The sequence below is a fragment of the Scheffersomyces xylosifermentans genome, assembly GCF_036884685.1.
Source record: "Scheffersomyces xylosifermentans strain CBS 12540 chromosome Unknown RJT20scaffold_2, whole genome shotgun sequence".
NCBI lineage: Eukaryota > Fungi > Ascomycota > Pichiomycetes > Serinales > Debaryomycetaceae > Scheffersomyces > Scheffersomyces xylosifermentans.
In genome coordinates this window covers 958,482-981,604 of record NW_027042940.1, presented here as the reverse complement: position 1 = coordinate 981,604, position 23,123 = coordinate 958,482, and the positions used below count along the sequence as shown (strand labels likewise).

The 23,123-nt window shown below is 40.1% G+C and overlaps 8 protein-coding genes across 8 annotated transcripts; 5 read left to right on the top strand and 3 right to left on the bottom strand. All coding sequences in view use genetic code 12, as the record gives it.

Annotated features, from left to right (window-relative positions):
* The first annotated feature begins 238 nt into the window (after positions 1-238).
* HOM6 (homoserine dehydrogenase) lies at positions 239-1,630 on the top strand. Its single transcript, XM_064916562.1, has one exon. It carries the CDS (start codon positions 325-327, stop codon positions 1,402-1,404), a length of 1,080 nt encoding a protein of 359 aa, XP_064775894.1. The 5' UTR covers positions 239-324; the 3' UTR covers positions 1,405-1,630.
* IML1 (Iml1p) lies at positions 1,631-6,969 on the bottom strand. The gene has a single exon (XM_064916561.1). The coding sequence runs from the start codon at positions 6,574-6,576 to the stop codon at positions 1,780-1,782; it is 4,797 nt and encodes a 1,598-aa protein (XP_064775893.1). The 5' UTR covers positions 6,577-6,969; the 3' UTR covers positions 1,631-1,779.
* Positions 6,970-7,197: 228 nt separating this feature from the next.
* Positions 7,198-8,615, bottom strand: SNO1 (putative pyridoxal 5'-phosphate synthase). Its single transcript, XM_064916560.1, has one exon. It carries the CDS (start codon positions 8,307-8,309, stop codon positions 7,572-7,574), a length of 738 nt encoding a protein of 245 aa, XP_064775892.1. The 5' UTR covers positions 8,310-8,615; the 3' UTR covers positions 7,198-7,571.
* Positions 8,616-9,512: 897 nt separating this feature from the next.
* On the top strand, positions 9,513-10,714 carry SNZ1 (pyridoxine biosynthesis protein). The gene has a single exon (XM_064919449.1). The coding sequence runs from the start codon at positions 9,754-9,756 to the stop codon at positions 10,630-10,632; it is 879 nt and encodes a 292-aa protein (XP_064775891.1). The 5' UTR covers positions 9,513-9,753; the 3' UTR covers positions 10,633-10,714.
* Positions 10,715-10,796: 82 nt separating this feature from the next.
* Positions 10,797-12,374, bottom strand: HNM4 (Hnm4p; the record flags this gene model as incomplete). Its single annotated transcript, XM_064921475.1, has 1 exon — positions 10,797-12,374. The coding sequence occupies one exon, from the start codon at positions 12,372-12,374 to the stop codon at positions 10,797-10,799; it is 1,578 nt and encodes a 525-aa protein (XP_064775890.1).
* A 1,768-nt stretch (positions 12,375-14,142) lies between these two features.
* PUT4 (Put4p) lies at positions 14,143-16,219 on the top strand. Its single transcript, XM_064919448.1, has one exon. It carries the CDS (start codon positions 14,435-14,437, stop codon positions 16,145-16,147), a length of 1,713 nt encoding a protein of 570 aa, XP_064775889.1. The 5' UTR covers positions 14,143-14,434; the 3' UTR covers positions 16,148-16,219.
* Positions 16,220-18,306: 2,087 nt separating this feature from the next.
* Positions 18,307-20,430, top strand: DIP5 (Dip5p). The gene is made up of 2 exons (XM_064919447.1): positions 18,307-19,274; positions 19,373-20,430. The coding sequence occupies exons 1-2, from the start codon at positions 18,443-18,445 to the stop codon at positions 20,293-20,295; spliced, it is 1,755 nt and encodes a 584-aa protein (XP_064775888.1). The 5' UTR covers positions 18,307-18,442; the 3' UTR covers positions 20,296-20,430.
* A 97-nt stretch (positions 20,431-20,527) lies between these two features.
* ZCF24 (Zcf24p) lies at positions 20,528-22,885 on the top strand. Its single transcript, XM_064916559.1, has 3 exons — positions 20,528-20,632; positions 20,714-20,839; positions 20,901-22,885. Exons 1-3 carry the CDS (start codon positions 20,565-20,567, stop codon positions 22,768-22,770), a joined length of 2,064 nt encoding a protein of 687 aa, XP_064775887.1. The 5' UTR covers positions 20,528-20,564; the 3' UTR covers positions 22,771-22,885.
* The last annotated feature ends 238 nt before the right edge of the window (positions 22,886-23,123 follow it).

Genomic DNA, 23,123 nt, shown 5'->3' with positions numbered 1-23,123 from the left:
TCCAGTCCTCGTCCATTTCATCTCACCTCTATATCTACTCAGCCCACCTAGTATATATATATATATATATATATATATTGTCCCTACCCTTCCAACCACCCCAATTGCTACCATACTTGCTGCAAAATCCATAATCCACATCTTCACCAATCACGTGCAATCACCCCCATAATTTTTCAGTCTCTTGAATCATCACGACTCTTAATTTTTCAGAGTTAGGAAGAACACCATAGTGCATAGTACCATAGGTTTTCAAGTCATAGGTTTTCAAGTCATTGCCTTATAATCGGACGAATTCTTGAAACTACATTCATCTTACCTACAATGGCCAAATCCGTCAATGTCGCCATCATCGGCTCCGGAGTTGTTGGTTCTGCCTTCATCAACCAATTGAACAACTTGAAGACTGCTATTAAGTACAATGTCGTCTACTTGGCCAAAACTTCTACCGAAGCTCTTTACTCTAAGACCTACCAGCCAGTAAACCTTGCTACCTACCAGACTGAAGCCCCTCAGCCAACATTGTCTTTGCCTGATCTTGTCACCTTCCTCAAAGGCGCTTCAAGGCCAACTATCTTAGTGGACAACACATCAAGTGCTGCTATCGCAGACTACTACCCAACCTTTATCAAAGAGGGTATTTCCATTGCCACTCCAAACAAGAAGGCCTTTTCCTCGGACCTCAAGGTTTGGAACGAGATCTTTTCCAACTCTGAGGCTCCAAATGGTGGTTTAGTCTACCACGAAGCCACTGTTGGTGCTGGTTTACCAATCATTGGACCATTGAGAGACTTAGTCACTACTGGTGACAAGGTGGAGAAAATCGAGGGTATCTTCTCAGGTACATTGTCATACATCTTCAATGAATTTTCCACCACAGAGAAATCTGATGTCAAGTTCTCTGACGTTGTTAAAGTTGCAAAGAAATTGGGATACACAGAGCCAGATCCAAGAGATGACTTGAACGGTTTGGATGTTGCCAGAAAGGTCACCATCCTTGCCAGAATTTCTGGTTTCGAGGTCGAATCTCCAACTTCATTCCCTGTCGAATCATTGATTCCAAAGGAGTTAGAAAATATCGAAAGCGCTGCTGAGTTCTTGGAGAAATTACCAAACTACGATGGAGATATTCAAAAGATCAAAGATGAGGCTTTCGCTGAGAAGAAGACTTTGAGATTCGTTGGAAAGGTTGACTTTAAAGAGAACAAGGTTTCTGTGGAAATCGGCAAATATGACTTCGACCACCCATTCTCTTCATTGAAGGGTAGTGATAATGTCGTTTCCATTAAGACTGAGAGATATCCTAACCCCTTGATTATTCAAGGTGCTGGAGCTGGTTCTGAGGTAACTGCTCATGGTGTATTGGCAGACACCTTGAAGATTGCTGAGAGAATTGCCAATTAAATAAAAGAGTTTGATATAATTTAGAACTATAGTAATAATCTGACTTTAATGATTATGTTAGGTCTGGAAGTTAGAAGATCTTAACTGTAAAAACTAGAAATGGAACGTCAAGTTTCTTCTATAAATAAATCTTCACACCATGTACCATTAAGAGGGTGCAATAAAAAAGTAATGATTTTTTTTATAAAATGTGCATAATTTTATCAAAATAATAAATATAGCGCATTGATTTGCATTAAATATTTCCTTTCATGGAGATACTCATTGTTTGACATCGTTATTCATTACACTTTACATAAAATTCTAAGTGAATATAATACAAGGAATTTCTATTCGTAGATCCCTCAAGTGGATCTTTTGCTTAAAAGCACCGTTTCATGAAGTTGTTGGCATCATCTCTATCGAATATTCCTCTCTCCAATTACTCTTCGCTTCACGGAATAGTTCCCGTAAGTACTCCGTGTTTTGACAAGCGGACCTAAAATTCAACATCACCTTCTGGGAATCCAAATTGTAAGTCTTAATGCCAGTATCGAAATCTGGAATGGCAGTAAGGGTTGTGTTAACTCGCGTTATATGTATGTTATTTGGAGCCAAAAAGAAATCTCCATTGTCCCTTAATTCTATAATATAAGTGCCCGACTTGTGAATGTATTGAGCATATTGGAATGTTGGCTTGCCCCAACTATACGAGATTTCTATATTATCTCTCAGGAAGAATATCGAAGAACGATTATCAAGAAGAAAGTCCGCTTTCTTGAGGAAATATAAGTGATAATAGAACTTATTGGTTCGAAGGATTCTGAGATCTACAAATTCTTCGTCAATCAAAGGATTCACCTTGAGTTTAATCTCAACAAATGAATGGAATGGGTTGATTTGTGGAATTGTACACAATTCCTTCCACGGAGTTTCTACAAGTTTCAATCCATGTCTCTCACAGAGACGAGACCATCCAGAGATTGTCTCGTCTATGAATTTTGTAGTCGTACTGAGCCATTGCAATCTAATATGGTAGCAATGTTCGGGATTGTGTACTCTGTCATAGTGTACTGTAATAAGCTCCGGACGGAAGGACTTGTTTAAAGGATCAACGTTATATTTGATGGCTCTACTCAAGATGAACTTTTTCTTCTTTCGGCCATTAGTGGATCCATCCACTGATGATGCTCCGGATTCAGAGGCCAAAGTTGCCGAGATCACCTTTTTCAAATCAAACGCTTCCAGCAGAGGAAAATTAGGAGAAGTTAAAGATTCGACATCTGAGTTATTTCTAGTGTAAGCTGGAGTAGTGACCGTACCAGCGGGTTTATCCGATGGGGTTTTCTTTTTGCCAAACCAACTTGTCTTCAGCTCAATATAAGCTTTATCAACGTATTCATCCTCAAACTCATAAAAGTAGTAACCATCAAGCAAACCGTGTCTCAGTTCAACATGCTTGAAAAGTCCTTTATTCATTAAACTTTGCCCATAGCTAGTAGCCTCGTCTCTTGTCTCAATATCTTCAAACGACTCTAGCAACCAAGATACTAATTCGCTACCCAAGAAACAGTGCAAATGACGCTTAAAATGCCAAGTCCTATCAACTAGCGTCAAACCTGTAGGACTTTGCAACTCTTCAGCCAATTCAGAAAGCTTTATAGTCTTATTAAATCTCAGGCTTTCTGGTACCATAAGGGAAGGTTGATCCCCAGTTATGTCATAATTTTCGGCTTCTTCGTTCAAAAAATCATACAAGTTATCAGTATAAAAGATAATTTCTGGAAGTATCTCTTCCTTTTTCTTGACTACTTTGGAACTTCTTTTTGTGTACTTACCCTTCTCAATCATGGCTATCAATTTTCTCAAGCCTTCAAGACGTATTTCTTCGTCTGTGAGACTCTCGTTGGTTATGTAGAAGGCATTTTTTGGGATTGGAGCTGGCATCACCACGAATTTCATCTTATGGAATTCCTTATTAGTATCAGGCATAGCATCATCATACCCTGCCACAAGTTGGTCAAATTGATTCCAATTGTACTTTTGGGGTGTCAGGTTAATTCCATCAAGCTTGGCAGGTGAATATTCGTCTGCATAACGAGTCCGAATTAAGGGGAAGTAACTTTTAAGCTTGTGAGTCTGACCGAGCGTGATCTTGTTTTCTTCACTTGTTGCCGTTTTACGATACAATTGAACATTTAAATTGCCATTATAATCGAGAAAGATACGGTGGATCTCATCGTCTAGAGACATATAGATTCTTGCTCCTAGAAAATTGTGCTCCGGAAAATACTTAATCAAACTTTCCACATTTCCACCGGGTTTTCTCTCCAGCTCCACTCGCTTAACCTGGTCACCAAAGCATATCTGGAAACCAAGAAGAAGGCGTAAAAGAATCAATTCTCTCATAAGTTGATGAGTTGTCTCAAGTTCAAGGTAGTTTTCATAGTTAAGAAGGACATTATAGATTTGGAAAGTATATTCAGTTTCAAGCTGCTTGGTAGATGGAAAAACACCAGTTGTTATAGGTAAAGCTGCCGGAGATTGAAACGACCTCCATTTAACCAGTCGACGTTTGATTTTATCAGGAAAAGCATTACTCCATCTACTCAAATAGGGGAATAAGAGCCTATCTGTGTCTAATTCCTGGGAAGGATTGGCTATCTCGGTCCAGAACAAATCCGTAGGCTTTTCGGGTTCAGTAGATTCTATGTTTCCAGAACCTTTGCTATGAGAACGCCTCTTATTAAAGTCATGATCCAACGCTTTCTTCCTGCGTGTGTTCTTGTGAGAATTATTAGAAGTGCTTATATCGGTGCTATGCCTTCCTTTTCTCTTATCTTGCACCTTGGTGCCATTGATGGAATCACTTGTTAAATCTTTGTGATTCATTTTGGATTCCTTTTTGAATATACTTTCGCCCTTAATAAGACGAGGTGAGGGTGTTTGTCCCCTAAGAGCGTCCAAAGAACGCATGCTTCTGAGCAGCGTAGCATTTACAAGTGCAGATGATCCAAACTGGGATGGGCGGTCATCAGTTACTTTGTTCAAACTGTAAAGGGACAGAAGAGCTGACATTTCGCTGCTACTATGCGACACAGTCCCTAATACTGATGATTGTGATGGTGCAATTTCAGTTGGAAGCAATTGTGTACGTTTGTTGAAAATTAAAGAGAGCGTTGCGTTAGCGTTCTTGAGTGTCGATGGCTTGAAGCTACCTGAAGAATTTCGAGATTTCCTATCCAAGTCATACATATTAAGAGCATCTTCTTCCACTGACTTAATGCTGTTTTTATGGTTTACAGGCTTGAAGAGGTCATTGTCGTAATTCTCCATTGCTTCAAGCAACGTTTTCGCATTTTGCGTCTTTTGAAATCGCTCAATACGGATATCATTGACTTTATTTTCCATTACTCCCATCATTTGAAGTTCGTATATCTTGCAGCGAGGAATCCATTGGTTGGAGACTGAGCTCAGGTCCTTATAAAATGAAATATCACACCAATTAGGAACAACGTGGAAAACCTGGCCATCTTTAAGGTATCTAAATAGGGGAACAACGTGAAGTGGAGGTTGGCTTAGACAGATGATATCAAGACCAGTGTCTATGCTTGTTATCTTCTTGCTTGTCTGCAACATAAGTTCGTAGTCTACATCAAAAATACCAGTTCCTGGAGTGACGACAATATAATGATACAAAGAGTGCTTGAGATCGGTATTGATAAACCTGTTGTTAACCATGGTCATTCCTAAGTTTACTGCCTCTAGAATATTGCCCTTCACCGATGGAAGGGGTTCTCCTTCCATTGCATAATAGTTAGTATTTTGATCACCTTCCTTTGCATTTAACATGATATCTCGCTTGAAATTAGCAAATTCAAGTCTCAAATTGGCCATGATCTTGTCCCAATGGAATATATTGACTTGATCTACTACAACTCTGAAGTAGTCTCTTCTGTTATTAGGTCTTTCACCGTGTTCTAGTGTTGTCCACGGAATGTCAGTAAGATCCATACTGGTAAAAAGAACGATAGTAATAGCATGATGCGTGTTCTTATCTCTCCACCTCTTAAAAATCTTAGGGAAAAGGTTATTGACAAGTTTATGGAACATGATCTCACCATTTTCTTCAAAATGCCACATTTCTCGAGACAATTGGATCAAAACAGTGAGTTTAGCACTCTCCGAACGAAAGGTCACCTTCGTGTTTTCACCGATAAAGCCTGAGAAGATATTGCGTCCGTTTTTGTAGATATACCTAACAGTGCCAGTGCGATTATGGAGAAACAATAATCGTTTATCTATATGGACGCAAGTGTTTACCAAAGTAGAAGAAAAACTCCACATGGAGTCTCTGGAAAGACTTACATCCTTGACGAATATCTCAACTGAATCTGCTTCCACTAGATTCAAGTCTGTGACCCTTTTGATTTGAACAAGGCTTCTAGGCGGTATATCTAGCAATTTTTGTAATGGATTGGATATAAGCGAAATTTGAAATTTAGACTTTGCAATGGGTGTTTGAGTCTGGTTCAGAGCTGACGATTCTAGCTGACTTCCATCATTGTGAAGCTCTTCTTGATTGGAATTATTCTCTCTTAAGTTCTTCTCAGTCACTACGAAAAGTAACTTCCTCAGATCTTCTGACTCCAACAGTTGTAGTTCATAAACTTGACCATTTCTTACACCGCCCGGCAAAGCTTTGGAGTCTATTATAACATCTTCGTCTGAAGTTCGAAGATCATGGAACCATACTGTCAATTGAATGGGTTCTTTCTGATCTAATATGGTTGCCGGAGAACTCTCGCGGATTAATGTTCCAATTGAATCACTGGTTTTAATGGTAGAGCGACTCAAATTAGACATCTGTGACAGTTGATGCTGGTTCTTGTGATCGAGCGAATTGTGTCTCTTTCCTACTGTTATCGTGCTCCCCACATTTCTATTAATGAAGTGAGGAGTATTAGATGGCGCCGAAGTCACACGCGAGCCGCCTATTTGGAGACTCATCATGTTGGAGTTCATAGGTTGACCTGACGATGTATTGGTGGCATTGAGACGAGATGTTGACGACGACTTTGATAACGGAACGGAAGAGTGTGGTTCTTGGCCCAAGGGGATTGTTGTGTTTGCTGATGTTGAATGATTTAGTTTAGTAGAAGACAAGGTGTTGTAACCTCTTGCATGTTGCATCTTAGAGACATAAGTGGGTGTAGCAGGAGATGATGCAAGAAGAGTGTTGATTTGGTGGTATCAATGCTATTTATACTTAGCAACTAATACTAACTGTTTGAGTGTTCTGGTGATAAGCGGTAATAATCGCTCTTGAACGGTTCTTCCAGATAATAAATGCAAAATGAAAGGCAATAAGTCCCAGTCAAAGTGAGATTAAACTGGAAAAAATGCCTATTTTAAATATTCGGTCTTCTTACTTTCTTGTTTGATACCGATTTCGATACCTAAATAACCAAGCGCCCAAGCAATTGATGTGTATGTTCTACTAACCTTTCTTCCAACCTCTTAAACAAAGAAGAAATAAAAGAAGAGTTTCGTTTTTTTGATTTACAACCAAAATCCTGTTTTGAGTGAGCTTTGAAGTCGCACTGCGAAAAAATATTTTAGAGAGAGAGAGTTTTGCAACAATGAGATTTGATGTTAGTGAGTGGAAGTTGATTAGTTTGAGTAGTTGATTGGTTTGAGTAGTTGAGTAGATGAGTAGTGATTTGGTTAGTAGTCGAGTAGTTGAGTTAGTTGAGTGGTGAGTTGGTTAGTGATAGATAGTGTTCTTGAAAATAAATATCAATGGCAATTGAAGTGGCATTTGCATGTTGATGAAATCTATGTAGGCTGTCTATTTGTATGTAATTGGTATATATGTATATATAATTTATAATATTTGTATGGAATGCTAGGAAATATCGTTTGAGAATATAAGAAGTCCTGAGTGAGAAGGGTGCAAAATCAGCCAGTGATATCTTTTATTTGGCCACAATTAGAACATTCCCCATTGTATAGTCGAAAGTTGTATTCGAAACATGCTTGGCAGTATTTAAAGAATTTATCAAATGCATGAAAGAAAATCTCAATGGTAGAAGAATGGGTATTCTTTTCTCCATGAACCATTTTCCAGCAAAATTCACTTAGGATCAGATTATCAGCAGTCCCACTATTTACAAGATTACCCCCTCTCACAAGCCCTTCAAGACAAACTCGTCAATATACCATTTATGGAATCGATAGTCATCAGTGGCCAATTCAGGATGAAACGAGGTTCCTAGTCTACGTCCTTGCCTTACTGCTACAATCAAGTCATGATCAATGTTATGGTAATTCTTCAAACTGTACAAAATTTCAATCGGTGCCTTGTTGTTGTAGTCATTCGCGGAGTATATGATTTCCTCTCCCTCCTTTGCTTCTGTTACACCATCATGCAACACATTAGTGATGACTGGAGCTCTAATAAATACTGTAGGAAAATCAGTACAATCTCTAATGAAAGTGCTGAAATCCAACTTCGACTCAAAGGAGTCGATTTGTCTTCCAAATGCATTTCTTGCCACTTCCACATTCAAGCCTCCCAATAACTTTTGACCCACTTTTCCATTTTTCAACTGCTTTGATAAGAAAATTAACCCAGCACAGGTTCCCCAGATCGATTTCTGTTCGTTTTTGACAAAATCCATTAAAGGCTGTAATAAATGGGTTCTTTCTGCGATAAGCGAGATTGAAGTGCTTTCTCCTCCAGGAATGACTAAGGAGTCACAACTGTTGAGCTGCTCCTCTGTCTTTACCTCTATGAATCTGAAATTGTACTGACTGTATTCTTGAGGGTGGGATTCTATGACCTTGCGAAAGTACTCCAAGTGCTCTCTGAAGGCTCCTTGAAGAGCTAAAACGCCCAAAACAACATCCTTTGAAGTAGTCATGGTATTTCTATTATACTTGTAGTGTTTAAAGTCCTCGACCCAACCGACGAAGTTCTGTTGTAATGGAAGAGTGAAAAGTATGAAGAAGAATCACAAGAGAGGTCGATATGTAGCCCTTTAGACTGTTGATGTCGCGATTTCTTTGGTTGCAATGTCGTCCCAAGTAAGCTTTTCGACAATATGTGTCCAAAAACTTTGTGACTAACTGACAAGACAGGACGGGGTGATCAATATTTTCTCTGGGATGGAACGGACCACTGTCTTACATATATATAAATGATATCTATCAACTTCTTACGTTATCTTCGAGGATAACCACTTCCGTGGTTTACAGTTTCTCCTCCCTCCTTTTATTATCTTCCTATCTTTGGTGACTCTTTCTAGAAATCGACTCTGAGTCAAAGCCCTCTCTCTATTGCTCCCCACTGGAGTTTACGCGCTTACAGATCCACACTGTGAGGTATTTGCAGCTGAGCTCCTGCACCGTCTGATACAAATTTGACTCTGATCAGAGTCCCAGCAGCAGTTTTTCTGATTTGCATTTACGGCGACGGTTTCCCCGGTTTTTCTGTTCGCTGCAGCGAGCATTTTCGTTATCGCAAGCACCATCAGCGACAGGGTAGCAGCTATGGTGGGACTAGATATCCAGTGGTCTGGAGCTGGGGGGTGCCGGCCATTGAAGGAGGAACCATCGTTTGTAAGATGAGAAACAGGAAATTGACCAATATCTCAGTAGAAATCATGTTGCTAATTACATCTTGTACCTTACATGCCATCACCTGTAGATATACCTCTGTCGTTCTCGATTCTCGTTCTCGGTTCTCAAAGTGTCCGTTCTCACACTTTCTCTTTCCCCACCGCTAACACACCACAAACCCTTTTGTTTTCTTGGTACTACCGAAGTCAAAATACCACCCATCTGGACGATTCTGGACGACCGATCTTCGTACTCATCTGTTAGCGGCTTCTAACCACTAATTTAATCCCGGTGCTGCCATTTTTCCTCACTATCTCCAGCCCTGCCTCGTTGGCATTGTCGTTGTCGCCTTCTCTATATGACTAATTTCACCATTACGTCAATCTCCGCTAGTCTCAACTCTCCATTTTTCAGAGGCATTTTCTGTTTCGGCCGTCCATTTCAGGTCGGGTAATAAAATAGTATAAGAAGGCACCGATCAGTAAGAAGAGTTGGTTTGTACAATTGTAATTGCATAAACTTAAGCTAAGATTATCTCTTTTTTTATCTCGAGCAATATCATCATTGGTGGGTAATACTTTGTATTTTGTAACCACAGTCTTATAGAAACCGCCTTGAAGTCGATTTTTCAGTCTGTCTATTATTGAAAAACCATACCCCGGAAAGTGAAAAATTTGAATATTCTCAGGTTTACCGTGTTAACAGTAGCTAAGTCTTGATTCCAACTCTAATTCTACTACAATTGCTATGTCGGATTTCAAAATCAAAGCTGGCTTGGCCCAGATGTTGAAGGGTGGTGTCATCATGGACGTTGTCAACGCTGAACAGGCCGTCATTGCCGAGAAGGCTGGTGCTTGTGCTGTGATGGCTCTTGAAAGAATCCCAGCTGATATGAGAAAGTCAGGACAAGTGTGTAGAATGTCAGACCCAAAGATGATCAAGGAGATCATGGCTGCTGTCTCCATTCCTGTCATGGCCAAGGTCAGAATCGGTCACACCGTCGAAGCTCAAGTTTTGGAAGCTTTGGAAATCGACTACATTGATGAAAGTGAAGTTTTGACTCCAGCTGACAAGATTAACCATATCTCCAAGTCCAATTTCAAGGTTCCATTTGTATGTGGTGCCAAGGACTTGGGTGAAGCCTTGAGAAGAATCAACGAAGGTGCTGCTATGATCAGAACCAAGGGAGAAGCAGGTACTGGTGACGTTTCGGAAGCTGTGAAGCATATTACCATCATTAAGAAGGAAATTGCTGACGCTGCCAACTTGAAGTCCGAGGAAGAATTGGAAGCTTTGGCCAAGGAATTGAGAGTACCGGTTGCTTTGGTTAAAGAAGTTGTCGAATTGAAGAAATTGCCAGTCGTCAACTTTGCTGCTGGAGGTGTTGCTACTCCAGCCGATGCTGCTTTGTTAATGCAATTGGGTTGCGACGGTGTCTTTGTAGGATCCGGTATCTTCAAGTCCGACAACCCAGCCAAGTTGGCCAAAGCTATCGTCAATGCCACTACTAATTACGATGATCCACTCAAGATTTTGGAATACTCCACTGATTTGGGAGAGTTGATGGCTGGTGTCAGTATCGACTCAATCAGAGATAGCGAGAGATTGTCCAAGAGAGGCTGGTAAACGTTTGTTACAGAATAAACTATATTTATACTTGTGAAAGTATATACCTGTTGATAGTTAAATAAAAGTGCAGTCTTGATATTTAGAACGAAGTTAAAGATTGTATTGGTGTATTTATAAGTATTAAATTGATATTATTCGACTAGAAGTAGATAATAGTGTGTTTAGAAGTGTTTTATCTCCGTATTGTGATCGAAGTGTTTTCTGGAATAAGCGAACCAGGTAATGATTGCAAAAACCAAAGTGCATCCTAAGACAACACATGCATAGTTCATACTATCGGTGGTTACAGGATAGTAAATAGGGAAGTTCAACCACACCATAATGAAGCAGATCCAAACTACTGCAATAGTATTCAATGGCATGCCAAGCTTACCTAACGAGAAGTATGGCAACCCTTTCGATTCGTTCAACACTGCTGGAGCAGCATCGCCTGTAGCATGAAATCTGACGAATGGAGAAAAGGAAAACCTAGAGTTATATAACAAACAAGCAATTGGAGGAACGTAAGAGAGATTAACACAAACCATAGCAGATCCTAAGACCGCGTTCAACGCAGTAGTGGATCCCATAATCATAGTACCCAAGATTATTGATATTCCATCTACGAATGTCAAAGCCCAAACGGGACTCTTTAACTTGTTGGAGATTTGTCCAAAGTACTGTCCAAATGGGAGTCCATTAGATTTAGCAAAAGACCAAATTAATCTTGATGTGCTGCAGTAGTAAAGATAAGACGATCCAATGAATGTGAAGATAAAGCAGAGTACACCAACTGTAGTTAAAGCCTTGGAATTGAAAGAGTCGTACATCAATTGTACAATGGGCATTCCACCAAGTGGGGCACTTAAATTGTCAACGTTGACGATACAGAACATGTACACAATGGCTGCAAACAATGCTACTATTACCGATACACTGTTAGAAATGACCATTACTAAAGGAATATTCCTCTCGGGCTTTTCAATTTCATCAGTCATATGGGCAGGGCCGTCAAACAAGCACACGCTGGCAATGCTTGGTAATAATCCTAAAAAGAATACAACACCATCTGAGGACCAGCCTGTTTCATTGGTGATGTTCTTGAACACGAAAACGCCAGTTCTCTTTGGATCTGACTTCACAAGCAATGTTATGATTACGAATAAAGTTGCAAAGTTGATTATAGCAATTAAAAAGTCTGTCATCAAAGGCAATGCAACCACGAGAAAAACGTTAAGTAGATGCCCCGACAACACAACAGCGGCATATACAAGGTAATAATGCCAGGTCTTCGGAACATAATCAGGATTGTACATTTGAGCCAATGACACCACGAACATAGAGGCCACATAGGTAGAACTAACGCATGCAAATACCCAGCCAGCACAAGAGAGAATACCTGCGGTAAATGACATGACTCTCTTATATGCTTTAGGTGCCAAGCAGTAAGTCCAATAGACTTGGGCAGACGAGTGGGGATATGCTGACGCCAATTCGGCCAATGAGCAGCAGATTATCAATCCCATTGTAGACGATAGTATAAATCCGTAGATGAGAACTGGTGATCCACCAACTCCAACAACAGTGCTTAAGAAAGTGCCGATAGCCAAAGGTGAACAGATCAAAGAGTATTGCAATGCACATGTAGTCCATAAACTGAATCTTTTCTCGAGTTTTGCCGTACCATCATTAATGGAGGAGATGTCATCCTGTTGGTCTACTGATATAACAGTAGTTGTCTTTTCTGGACTCTTGGACATGGTACTCTCTTCAAGACGAAAACGAATATGATTCAAAGACCTCAGAAGTCTACCATTAACCAAAATTTTCAATGACATACGGCTCATAGTTCATATATATACATTGTTAAAACATCTTGCTGAACAGATAAACAATGTAAGCCCCGATTGCTTTGGGGCCGTTATCCGCTTCTTTTCACAAGATAAGGCACTGATAGTGAAGCCAGGGCATTATCGCTAAATAAATTAGTGGGTTATTAACCAATTATTTTTAACCTGCGGTCTCAAGCTGGTTTTCCAGTAGAAGGTAGTGTCAGAGATTTGCTATTTTGAAGATCATCGACAGAATTTTGTAGATCCTATGATTCACTAGAAGACGGGCACGAAGTAAAGTTCAAATTATAATCATGCATGTCATTATCTACATCCAAATGGGCGGGATTCAACTTTACACTAAATAGCCAAAGTTTATCCGGAATCTATAACCCAATTTAGGTCAATCCCCCAGATTATGCATCGGGAGCGGCGATAGCAGCGCCAATAGACATTTCATAAAAGTCATTAGCAAGAATGATTGACTTGAACTCGGGCCATTGATGGTTGTGAAAAATCTGATAACACAAAGCTGGGTACCTTTATTTTTTGGTGTCAGGAATGAAGCGGCAATTCATTATTCCAGCCGCTAAGAAATTGGGAGAAGTCGAAAGTGGAAGGTCCGAGAGTCGAAATGTGGGGGACATGACTCCAGTATGGCTAACATCAACTAATGTGTTGGTTTCTCCACTCTGATGACCTGAGGAAGTACAATGAAAGGGCCAGTGAGACCATGAAGTAGACTAGTTGTGAATTAACCGTCGCTTTGAAACGCCGAACACTTCATATTATTTTATGTTAAGTATGAAAATTTTCAATATTTTTCTATTACACGCATTAAAATGTGCTTTGGTACAACCGCAAGTAGCCACTACCAAGAGTACTTTTACTATCATTAGAGCGGAATTTCTCCGACTATGTAGGTCTATGCGATAAGCATACCGTCCTCCTTTATCCAAGCAAGCAAGACTTTCCACTCGTGCATTGCTTGCCGTTAAACCCTAGGACGATAGATATGACACATGAGGGCATTATGCAAAGATTTGATAGCGGCATTGCCTAATCGGGACAGCGATGTTATCTTGAACTGTCACCGAATGGACTAGACCAAGTAGATGTATGGAAGTAGGAGGCTGGCCTTTACATGGGACTAGCTGGGATTTGAGTAGCAGTCTAAAAAGCCGGTTGTTTGATGCAGAGATAAGTATTGACAATTCGGAACTTCGCCAAGGTCTCTTTGTCCAAACGGTTGTTGGTTCTCTTCCCTTATCGCCTGATGAACTCCTCCTATAGCGACTGCAACAACGGATGAAAGTTTGTTTAAATAGCAAAAGAGGGATATCTCACCCGAACGTTCTTTTGCAACAACGCCTTCACGCCTACTGTTCCTTGGAACATACCTCATTACTCCTCCACTTGTGGTCTCACAACCATTGGTAGTGCATCCCAAGCCCCGGCTCCCCCAATTTTCCAATATTTCAGAGCGCAAAAGCGACCGGAACGGCACTCTATACTCTTCTATTGATAACCATAGTTAAGAAAAAATCGGTGAAAAATGGAGAACTTAGGTGGGTTAATGGGAAGCGATTAGGTAGCGATAGAGATTCGGGTCATTTTGTGACCTAGAATTGAAAATAATAATACGATTTGGAGGTCTGTTTTGCGGCTTGGTTCTAAGCTATTGTTCTTTACGCTGTAAGGGTTGACTTTGTGTTGGCTATGCACTGTTCATGTTCTGTTCCTGAAATTAATTTGATCTAGTTTTCTATGATTATAAATTAACGGAGTTTCCGGTCTTGTGGAGGGTCTCAATTGAATTGAAGTCGCTTATGGTATCAACTCTGGTTTCATTTTGGTGCTTACTTTCTTCATTATTGAACTGTACTTGTTCTCTTCTTAGTTCTTCTGGTAGAACTTAACACGAAAACTTAGTTTTTGTATTTATTTGATATCCTGCTGCTACAATACTCAATATAAGCTGCTCTAACATGTCGTTTGACAAAAAAGATAACGGTACAACCATAGACGTGGAGAAAATAGGTTCTGTCGATAGACATTACGTTGCTACAGACTTCGATGATTTCAACGATAAGTTGGATGTTGAGAGATACGGTCAAACTAAAAGAAAGTTGTCTTCCAGACATGTCAGTTTGATGATTATTGGTCAGAGTATCGGAACTGGTTTGTTCATCGGTCTCTCGCTGCCGCTCATGACTTCTGGGTCGCTTTCGTTATTCATAGGGTTTTTGTTCTGGGCCATACTTGTAATATGGCCGTTGATGCAAGCTGTCGGTGAAATGTGCTCATATTTGCCTATAAAGGGTAGTTTCTTGCATTATTGTGCCAGATGGGTGGATCCTGCTCTTGGTTTTGCTTGTACCTTGATCTATTTATACACTTCATTGATGTTTGTCTGCTTAGAAGCTGTTGCATTCGCATCTGTGATAGAATACTGGACAGACATAAACCAGGGTGTATTCATCACTATAGCCATCTTGTCCTATTTCTTCTTCAATGTGTTTGGAGTTAACTGGTACGGAGAAATTGAATTCTTTTCCTCGATGCTCAAAGTGTTGTTAATCGTTGGTTTGATGATATTCGCCTTGATTTCCATGTGCGGAGGAAACCCCCATAACAACGCCTATGGGTTCCAACATTGGAAAGAAGGTGGCCTTTTCAGATCATACCTTGTTCCTGGGACTACGGGTCAATTCTTGGGATGGTGGAGTGTTTTAATTTATGCAGCATTCTCGTGTGGAGGTCCTGACCTCTTGGGATTAATTGCTGGTGAAGTGTCTCTTCCAAGAAAGAATATCGGCTTGGCAGCTAAAAGAGCATACATTCGTATTTATCTCTTTTATTTCGGTGGTATTTTTTTTATGAACACCTTATGTTCCTCGATTAACCCAGAATTAGCTGCCGCTAAGGAAGCTGGTGCTGCCGGTGCAGCTGCCTCTCCTTGGGTTATTGGTATCAAATCAGTCGGTGTCCATGGGCTTGATTCTTTGGTCAATGCTTGTATCATGTCCTCTGCCTGGTCCTGTGGCAATGGCTTCTTTTACGGAGCTACAAGAACAGCTTACAGTGCTTCCTTGGCTGGTTACTTGCCTAGATTTTTTTCTAAGTGTTTGAAGAATGGTGCTCCCATCTACTGTGTTATTGCCTCATTCCTTGTCTCGACTTTAGCATACTTGAGTGTCTCCAACTCCTCGGCCACCGTATTCAATTGGTTCATCAATTTGTCTACTACAGGTTTATTATGCACTTACTTATCTATGTGGTGGTGTTACTTCAAGTTTAGAAGAGCTTTACCAGCGCAAGGTATTGACATCAAGAGTGAATCTTACACATATTACCGTGCTGCTTGGTTCGTGCATCCATATATGACCTACTTTGCATGCTTTGTCAATGCTTTGGTTTTGTTCTTTAACGGATTTTGGATATTCTTCCCTGGCCAATTCTCCGTAGCCAACTTGTTCACATCTTATTTTGCTCCCGTTCTTTTCATCTGTTTGTTCTTGTTCTGGAAGATTGTAAAAAAGACACATTTTAGAACAGACGCAGAGGCTGATATTACCACAGGAAAGCAGGAGATTGACGAGGAGGAAGAGATAGAGAAGCAATATATTGCTGATCACCCGCGTAAAGATGGTTTAATTTTCAAGATCTGGTACAAAGTAGCAGATTTCTGCTTCAACTAGACATCGTGTCACAATATCTGGTGAATTTGATATTCCAAAGATCGATGTTACACGTCATAATACTGTCAGTACTTCTATTGGCTGCTCTATAGTTCTTCTTTGCTTTCACTTTTAATATATTTTAACGTAAAATGGTATCATTTTTCAACAAAATTTAGATGCAAAATCAGAAATAATTACAAAAGGGGAAAATGCCCCACTTTTTGGAGGCTTTAAGAAATCATTGCTATTCAATCCACTCCGGTTGGCCGTGTTTATATGCTTGAAGAGATAGAGATAGTCTTGAAAACAGCGAATCCGGGTGAAACACGTCATTGGTACATGCGTGGTCGGCTAAAATCTGGGGTATACCATGTCAAATGTCCTCCGAGGATGAACAAAATAAATACAACAATAGAGAAATAATAAAATTGTTTTGCAACAACGCATACTGTAGATCGACACTTCGAAACCCCGTCGGCAATCTCAACTACCAGTCAAAATTGCCCTATGGTTTCCACTAAACGGTCCCCGGGGACGTCTTCAAACCCAAATCTGATCGTCCTTTTGAGAGGGGGAAATTAATCCGGCATGCGACTTGTACGGCGTACGACACTGCACCTGTATTTCGCTACAACCCTGAGCCTGTACCTTGGTTGGCTGCCGGAAGCAGAGTCCCGTAACAGCAATTAATTTCCGTCACACAGAGTAGGAAGCATATATAGGTACATAACTGTCTCCAAAACAGGATTATTTTTCATTGCATAGGAGGCTTTGAGTAGGGCATAAATTAGAAGCCAGTGGTTCATAATAGTTAGAGAGGAGACGAGAAGGGCTTGGGGCACTTTACTGTTAATTAAGGGCTTAGCTACGAGTGGTTATTGGGCTTAGGTACAGTAGGGTTTTCAAGCCAGACAGAGATATGCCGTGCGGTCATTGCTTTTAAATTGAAATTCTGTTACATTCAGCATTGGCAATGATAACTTTCTTAGCAAAAATACTTCATTTGTGGGGTCATATGTAATAATTTTGCTATGTCTTGGATGGTGGGGATAGGCTCCATTAGTTAGGGAAAATCCTCCATGAGGCTAAGAGGGACAAGAAAAGCAAGGCGAAAGATAAACCGAAAGGGGAGAAAAACGCTTGCCTTTGGCTAGAGCAGGAGGCGTCCTTCAGACGTGGATCCCATATGTAAGATAATGATAGAGGACTATTAGAGAAACGGGATTGGGTAGGTGTAATCTATGTAAATCCATAGATGTAGCCAAGCATTACAGAATGGGTATTTTGGTTTAATTTACCGAGATAAAGATAGTGATGCACTAGATAACACTGTAAAGGTAGAGAATTTGACATTGAATGATAGTACTGTCACACGCTTCCCTAGTAATTCACTAAAAATATCAAGGATAATTCTGTCCCGGGCTAACTACTAGTTCTGTTCCTGCCTTGTACCAATAAAAATCCAAGGGAGTTAGCATCCACCCACGTCTACCCCATTTCCGCGGATTCGATGAGGATTAGATGAGCAAGCTCTACCTTGGAATTCTTCCAGTGTAGTTTTTCCATACATAACTCTATTTACGTATTTTCTAGAGGCACAGATCCACAATATTCTGGACTTCTTAGAAAGTTTTTTATGTTGAATGCGTAACAACACGATAAGCAACACCACAACGGATGAACCACAGCTCTACGAAGAGATGCCACGAAGTAACTATCTTGGAGCAGGCTATACTCACGAAGAAAACCCACCAAACTTCGCAAATGATACTCCGCTCGGAAGATTTACGTCTCTTATCTCTTTGTGGCCGTCGGGGGACTTTTTCTGATGTTCTTCCCGTCTTCACTTAACCAAACGTCACGGCAATTTCTTCAATGATGGTTTGAGAAAAGTCTTGGCTCGACGCTCCTGCATGGCCACCTTCCTAATGCAGACATTTCTTTGTTGGAGTATCAGGAATTTGCAATGATAAGAGGAGCTGTACTGAAAATTGTGCAATGTTCTTGGAATTGCTGGTACGACAGGAAGAGCTAGTGGCATGAGCGATGATGGTAAACATTAGAAAATTTATTGATTTGGCTTTGTGGTACCCGGTAATTTAGATTGCAGCGATGGAATGTATCGTATTTAAAAGTTGGAGTAATTTTTGTATACGCCTCTATATATATTGAGGAAGTTCCTCTCGCTGATAATTAGGCAACTTTGTAGCTAAAAGGTTTGGAAACTCTAATAACAGTACTTTTGGTATTATTCTTACATTGTTACTCTTTTCTTAATACACAAGTCTTACTAGAATACACCTACCTTCAATAATGGCTCCGTTTTCTTCTGATATAGAGAAGAACCTGACGAGGTCTCCTCATGATGATGATTTGACTTCAATGGTCAGTCGTCACACCCAAGAATATGATCTCTATGTGGCCAAGTCAACCCCTTCCAACATAGGTCAAGTCGATGGTCACCAGCTTAGACAAGCATTGGACGCCAGACACACTTCTATGATCGCTATTGGTGGTGCCTTAGGTACTGGTTTACTTATTGGTACCGGTAGTGCTTTAAAGAGTGCAGGTCCTGGTGCAATCTTGGTTGCCTACAGTGTCATTGGTTTCGTTGTGTTGATGGTGATGAGTGGTTTGGGAGAAGTCGCTACATTTGTTCCCTTAAATGGTTTCGCCAATTACTGTCAGAGATATGTTGACGATGCCTTGGGATTTGCCTGTGGTTACGTCTACTTATTTAAATACTTAATTTTACCTGCTAACCAATTGGTTGCTGGTTCATTAACAGTCCAATACTGGGTCAGCAAGGACGACTTGAACCCAGGTGTTTGGATCACAATCTTTTTGGTTATCATTTTGGCCATCAACTTGCTTGGTGTCAGATTTTTTGGTGAAATTGAGTTTTGGTTATCTGCCTTGAAGGTCTGTACCTGTCTTGGTCTTGTCTTGTTATTATGGATTATCGCTTTGGGTGGTGGTCCAACACATGACAGAACTGGTTTCAGATACTGGAAAAACCCAGGTGCTTTCCTCCACTACAAAGACGCATCTAAAGACCTTTTTATTGATGGTTCAAAAGGTAGATTCGTAGCATTCGTCTCAGTATTAGTCACAGCTGTATTCGCCTACTTAGGTACTGAATTGGGTATGTATAAATTTTTCCGCACTGTTAAATGTCTGCATGTTGCAACCAAAGACATATATTATTTGCGAGCGTTCTTACTAACAAATAAACCCTTCTAGTCGGTATCACTTTCTCCGAAACCAGAAATCCTAGACGTTCCATTCCTAAGGCTATCAAGTTGACATTCTACCGTATTCTTATTTTCTACATTTTGTCTATCTTGTTCCTTGGTATGTGTGTCTCGGCAAAGGACCCATTATTGTTGTCCGCATCCGGTAGTTCTGCCAGTGCTTCACCATTTGTCATTGCCATTAAGAACGCTAAGATCCATGGATTAGACCATGTAATCAACGGATGTATCTTGTTATTCGTTCTTTCGGCCGCTAATTCCGATATGTATGTTTGTTCTAGAACAATTTACTCTTTGGCTGTCGCAGGTTACGCTCCAAAGTTTTTCACCAAGACTAACAAATTGGGAGTTCCATACTACGGTATTCTTTTGAGTTTTGCTTTCACTTTGTTAGCTTACATGACTGTCTCCAGTGGAGCTGCAGAAGTTTTCACATACTTCGTCAATGTTGTCTCATTGACCGGTTTGATTGCCTGGTCGTGTATCTTGGTTATCCACATTAGATTCATGAAGGCATGCAAAGCACAGGGTATCGACAGAAGAACTGATTTGGCCTTCAAGTCCCCATTCCAACCATATGGTTCATACTTTGCCTTGGCCATCTGTATTTTAGTCATTTTCATCAAGAACTTCACTGTTTTCTTAGGTCTGCCATTCGCCTACAAGAACTTCATCACCGGATACATTGTCTTGCCAGTTTTCGTGATCATGTACTTTGGATACAAGATCTACCACAAGACCAGTATCTTGAGACCAGACGAAGTCGATTTGGAGACTTTCAGAGACGTTATTGACGCTGAAGCCGAGAAATATGAAGCTGACGCAGCTGAAAAGGAAGCCATCAGACAGGCTGAGGGTAACCCACATGACAAAGAATGGTTCTATGACAAGTTCTTGGGATGGATTTTCTAGATTTTACACTCGTCCTCCCATACTTTCATCCCTAATTTACGATTTACACTCCTCTGTCTGTAAGTATTTATTGGTAATTATATATAATGTTGGTATACTACCCCCTTATTATGTATGCATCGCATTTTGCAGCTTAAATCGTAGATATGGATACATACAGGAAACATTACTTTAAATCCGGATTTGTTATTGACTGAAGAAATTAGTCATTTTTGTTGCTTATTCTTTATAGCAACAAGTCGAGAGAAAACAAGGTAAAGTAGGATAAGATGGGGACAACAGTGAAGAGAAATAGACGAATAATACCATTACATTTGAGAAAAAGAGTTTCTGCGGCGTAAGTATCATTGTTTTAGTTTAATGTTCCAAAAAAGTGTTGCAAACAATCTTAACTCGCAATCGTACTAACATGTTTTAGATGTGATCGCTGCAAGAACAAGAAAATCAAGTGTACTGGCGGTTTTCCTTGTACAAAGTGTTCGGAGAGTAAACAAGAGTGTAAAATTACTCCAAAAAGCCCAGCTGCTGACTCGACAGATTATAAGTAAGTAGTTCTTTCGGAATGGAGGATTCGGCATTTCAGCCCATACTAACAACCATACTAGAGAGCTTTACACCACCACCAAAAGGTACAATTGTAAGCTAGAAAGGATAGTACAACATCTATTCCCCGATGTGGGTTTGGACTTCCTTCGGAATAATATTGACGTATTTGAGAAGAATGTTTGCATCGATAAACTGATAGTTCCTCAGAAACGGAAGCAAGGACCCGAAGTAGAAGATGAACAGGCCTTGCCGGAACAGTCAAAAACAATCGAAAACTTTAGACAGCTGTATGTTTCGACAACTGATCAGAGCTTCCTTGACTTCATAGAAAAGTCAAATGGACCGTCAAAGGGTGTACCACTTATTAGTGCCTCTCTGTGCGAGACGTTCAATGTGACATTAGGATATAAGCTCAATGAAATGTTGAACGCATCAGTGATCCAGGCCTTAGCAATATTGCCATCCGAGGAAAAGATACTAAAGTTCATTCAAATATACCTCAACATATGCGAGACAAACTACTTCTATGCTTGTCATATTGAAATGTACGAAAAGCTTAAGCTTTTCAATCGAGCTCGTGAAAACAATGATATGGAATATTTTCAAAGAGAGTGGTCATTCTTGCTAATTGTGTTGGCAATGCTATCAATAGCGTCTGGTTTTGAATACATGGGTGAGATGTCGCCCATTCCACTGAGGCAACTTGAAGTCAACCCGGGGTTTTGTTTCTATTTAGCCGCAATGCCCTTTGTTGGATTCCTGTTAGAGAGTAAGTCCATCGAGAGTATCCAGGCCCTCTTAGTGCTAGGAGTATTCATGACCACGAATAAATCTGACAGTTTCCAGATTTCTGACAGCGGTTATTCACTAATGAATGTTGCGTTAGATATGGCAATCTATAACAAGTTATATTCCAAAGAAACCTTCAAACACGCTGCAGTAGCTAGAGCCGAAAAGATGAAGAGGCTATGGTGGTCATGCTATACACTTGAAAGAAGACACGGTATCAACCTAGGTCGTCCAGAAATGATTAGACCCGAAGAAATAACAGTCGGTCTCCCAGAGTATTGTGCTGAACTACGAAAAAATACTGGGGCAACTAACTACTTGAACCAAAGAGTAATAGTAAGGTTAAACATGGTGTTTATAAAACTTACAAAGTTGGAATTCACAAAAAGTAGCCAAAATTCCAAAGGGGTCTCGATTGATACGAAAATGATCAAGGAGTTAGCACAGGAGGTTGAAAATTGCAGATCCAGTTTCCCAGAATATGCATATATTGAGAACCTTGATCCTTCTGATGACCTTTATCGTGGAAATATTCATCTACATTTGAATTACTTCCTTGCTAAGATCTATATTGGTAAGCCATTCTTACTTTATAAAGTCGAAAATCAAGGAAAATTACCAGAAAACAGCTACGAAACTTCCTTTGTGGACCATCTTACGTCTATTTGCGTAGATGCAGCCTTTTGTTCCATTGAATTGTTAACAGTCTTGGAGAAGAATTCAAAGCTTGGCTTGTTTTCATTTACAGATATTAACTTTTGCAACATCTCGTTATTCGTCATTCTCGTCTATTTGAGAGTGGATAAATCTGACACTACCTTACTCTTCCTTAAAAAGGGGCTAGACATACTAAAGACGATATCCAGAGGTTCAAGCACTGCCAAAGTATCTCTTGAAAAGCTAGCGAAGTTCAACCAATTGGTCTCGGTCGTCGACAAGTCATTTGAATCCGAACTGGTTCCCTATAATATTGTTAATGTCGAGGCAAACGGAATGACTTTTCCGGAACTTCCATCCGATATTGACTCCATCCTTCAGCTTGAGAATTTTGGAGACTTCGAAAATGCTTCGGCTTTTTTCGACGCAAATCAGGTATTCCAGGGCATGGATCTGTTCCTAAATCCTTTCGAGGACACTTGAAGGGAAGTTAACGCCATTTGTAAATAGAAAAACAGATAATAACACTACATAATATTTTACTATTCTTTTACTATGTAGGGCTACAGTAGTGAACATTTCAGGAATATGAATGCTTTCTTCACTGACTTTCAGTATTTCGCAGCAATTGACCCCATCCAAAAGGAACACCTAGTGTTCTACTATTACTACTACTACTTAACGAAAGCACTCAAAGTAGTTCCTTCTATTCTACGAATGAGGAGAAGAGAAATTCTCAATATATCAAATACTACTAATCTAGCAAGTAATCTTCAAAGTATTTATAGAAGATAAGACATACTTAAATTGGTTGAACCGGAGAAACACTTTCATAG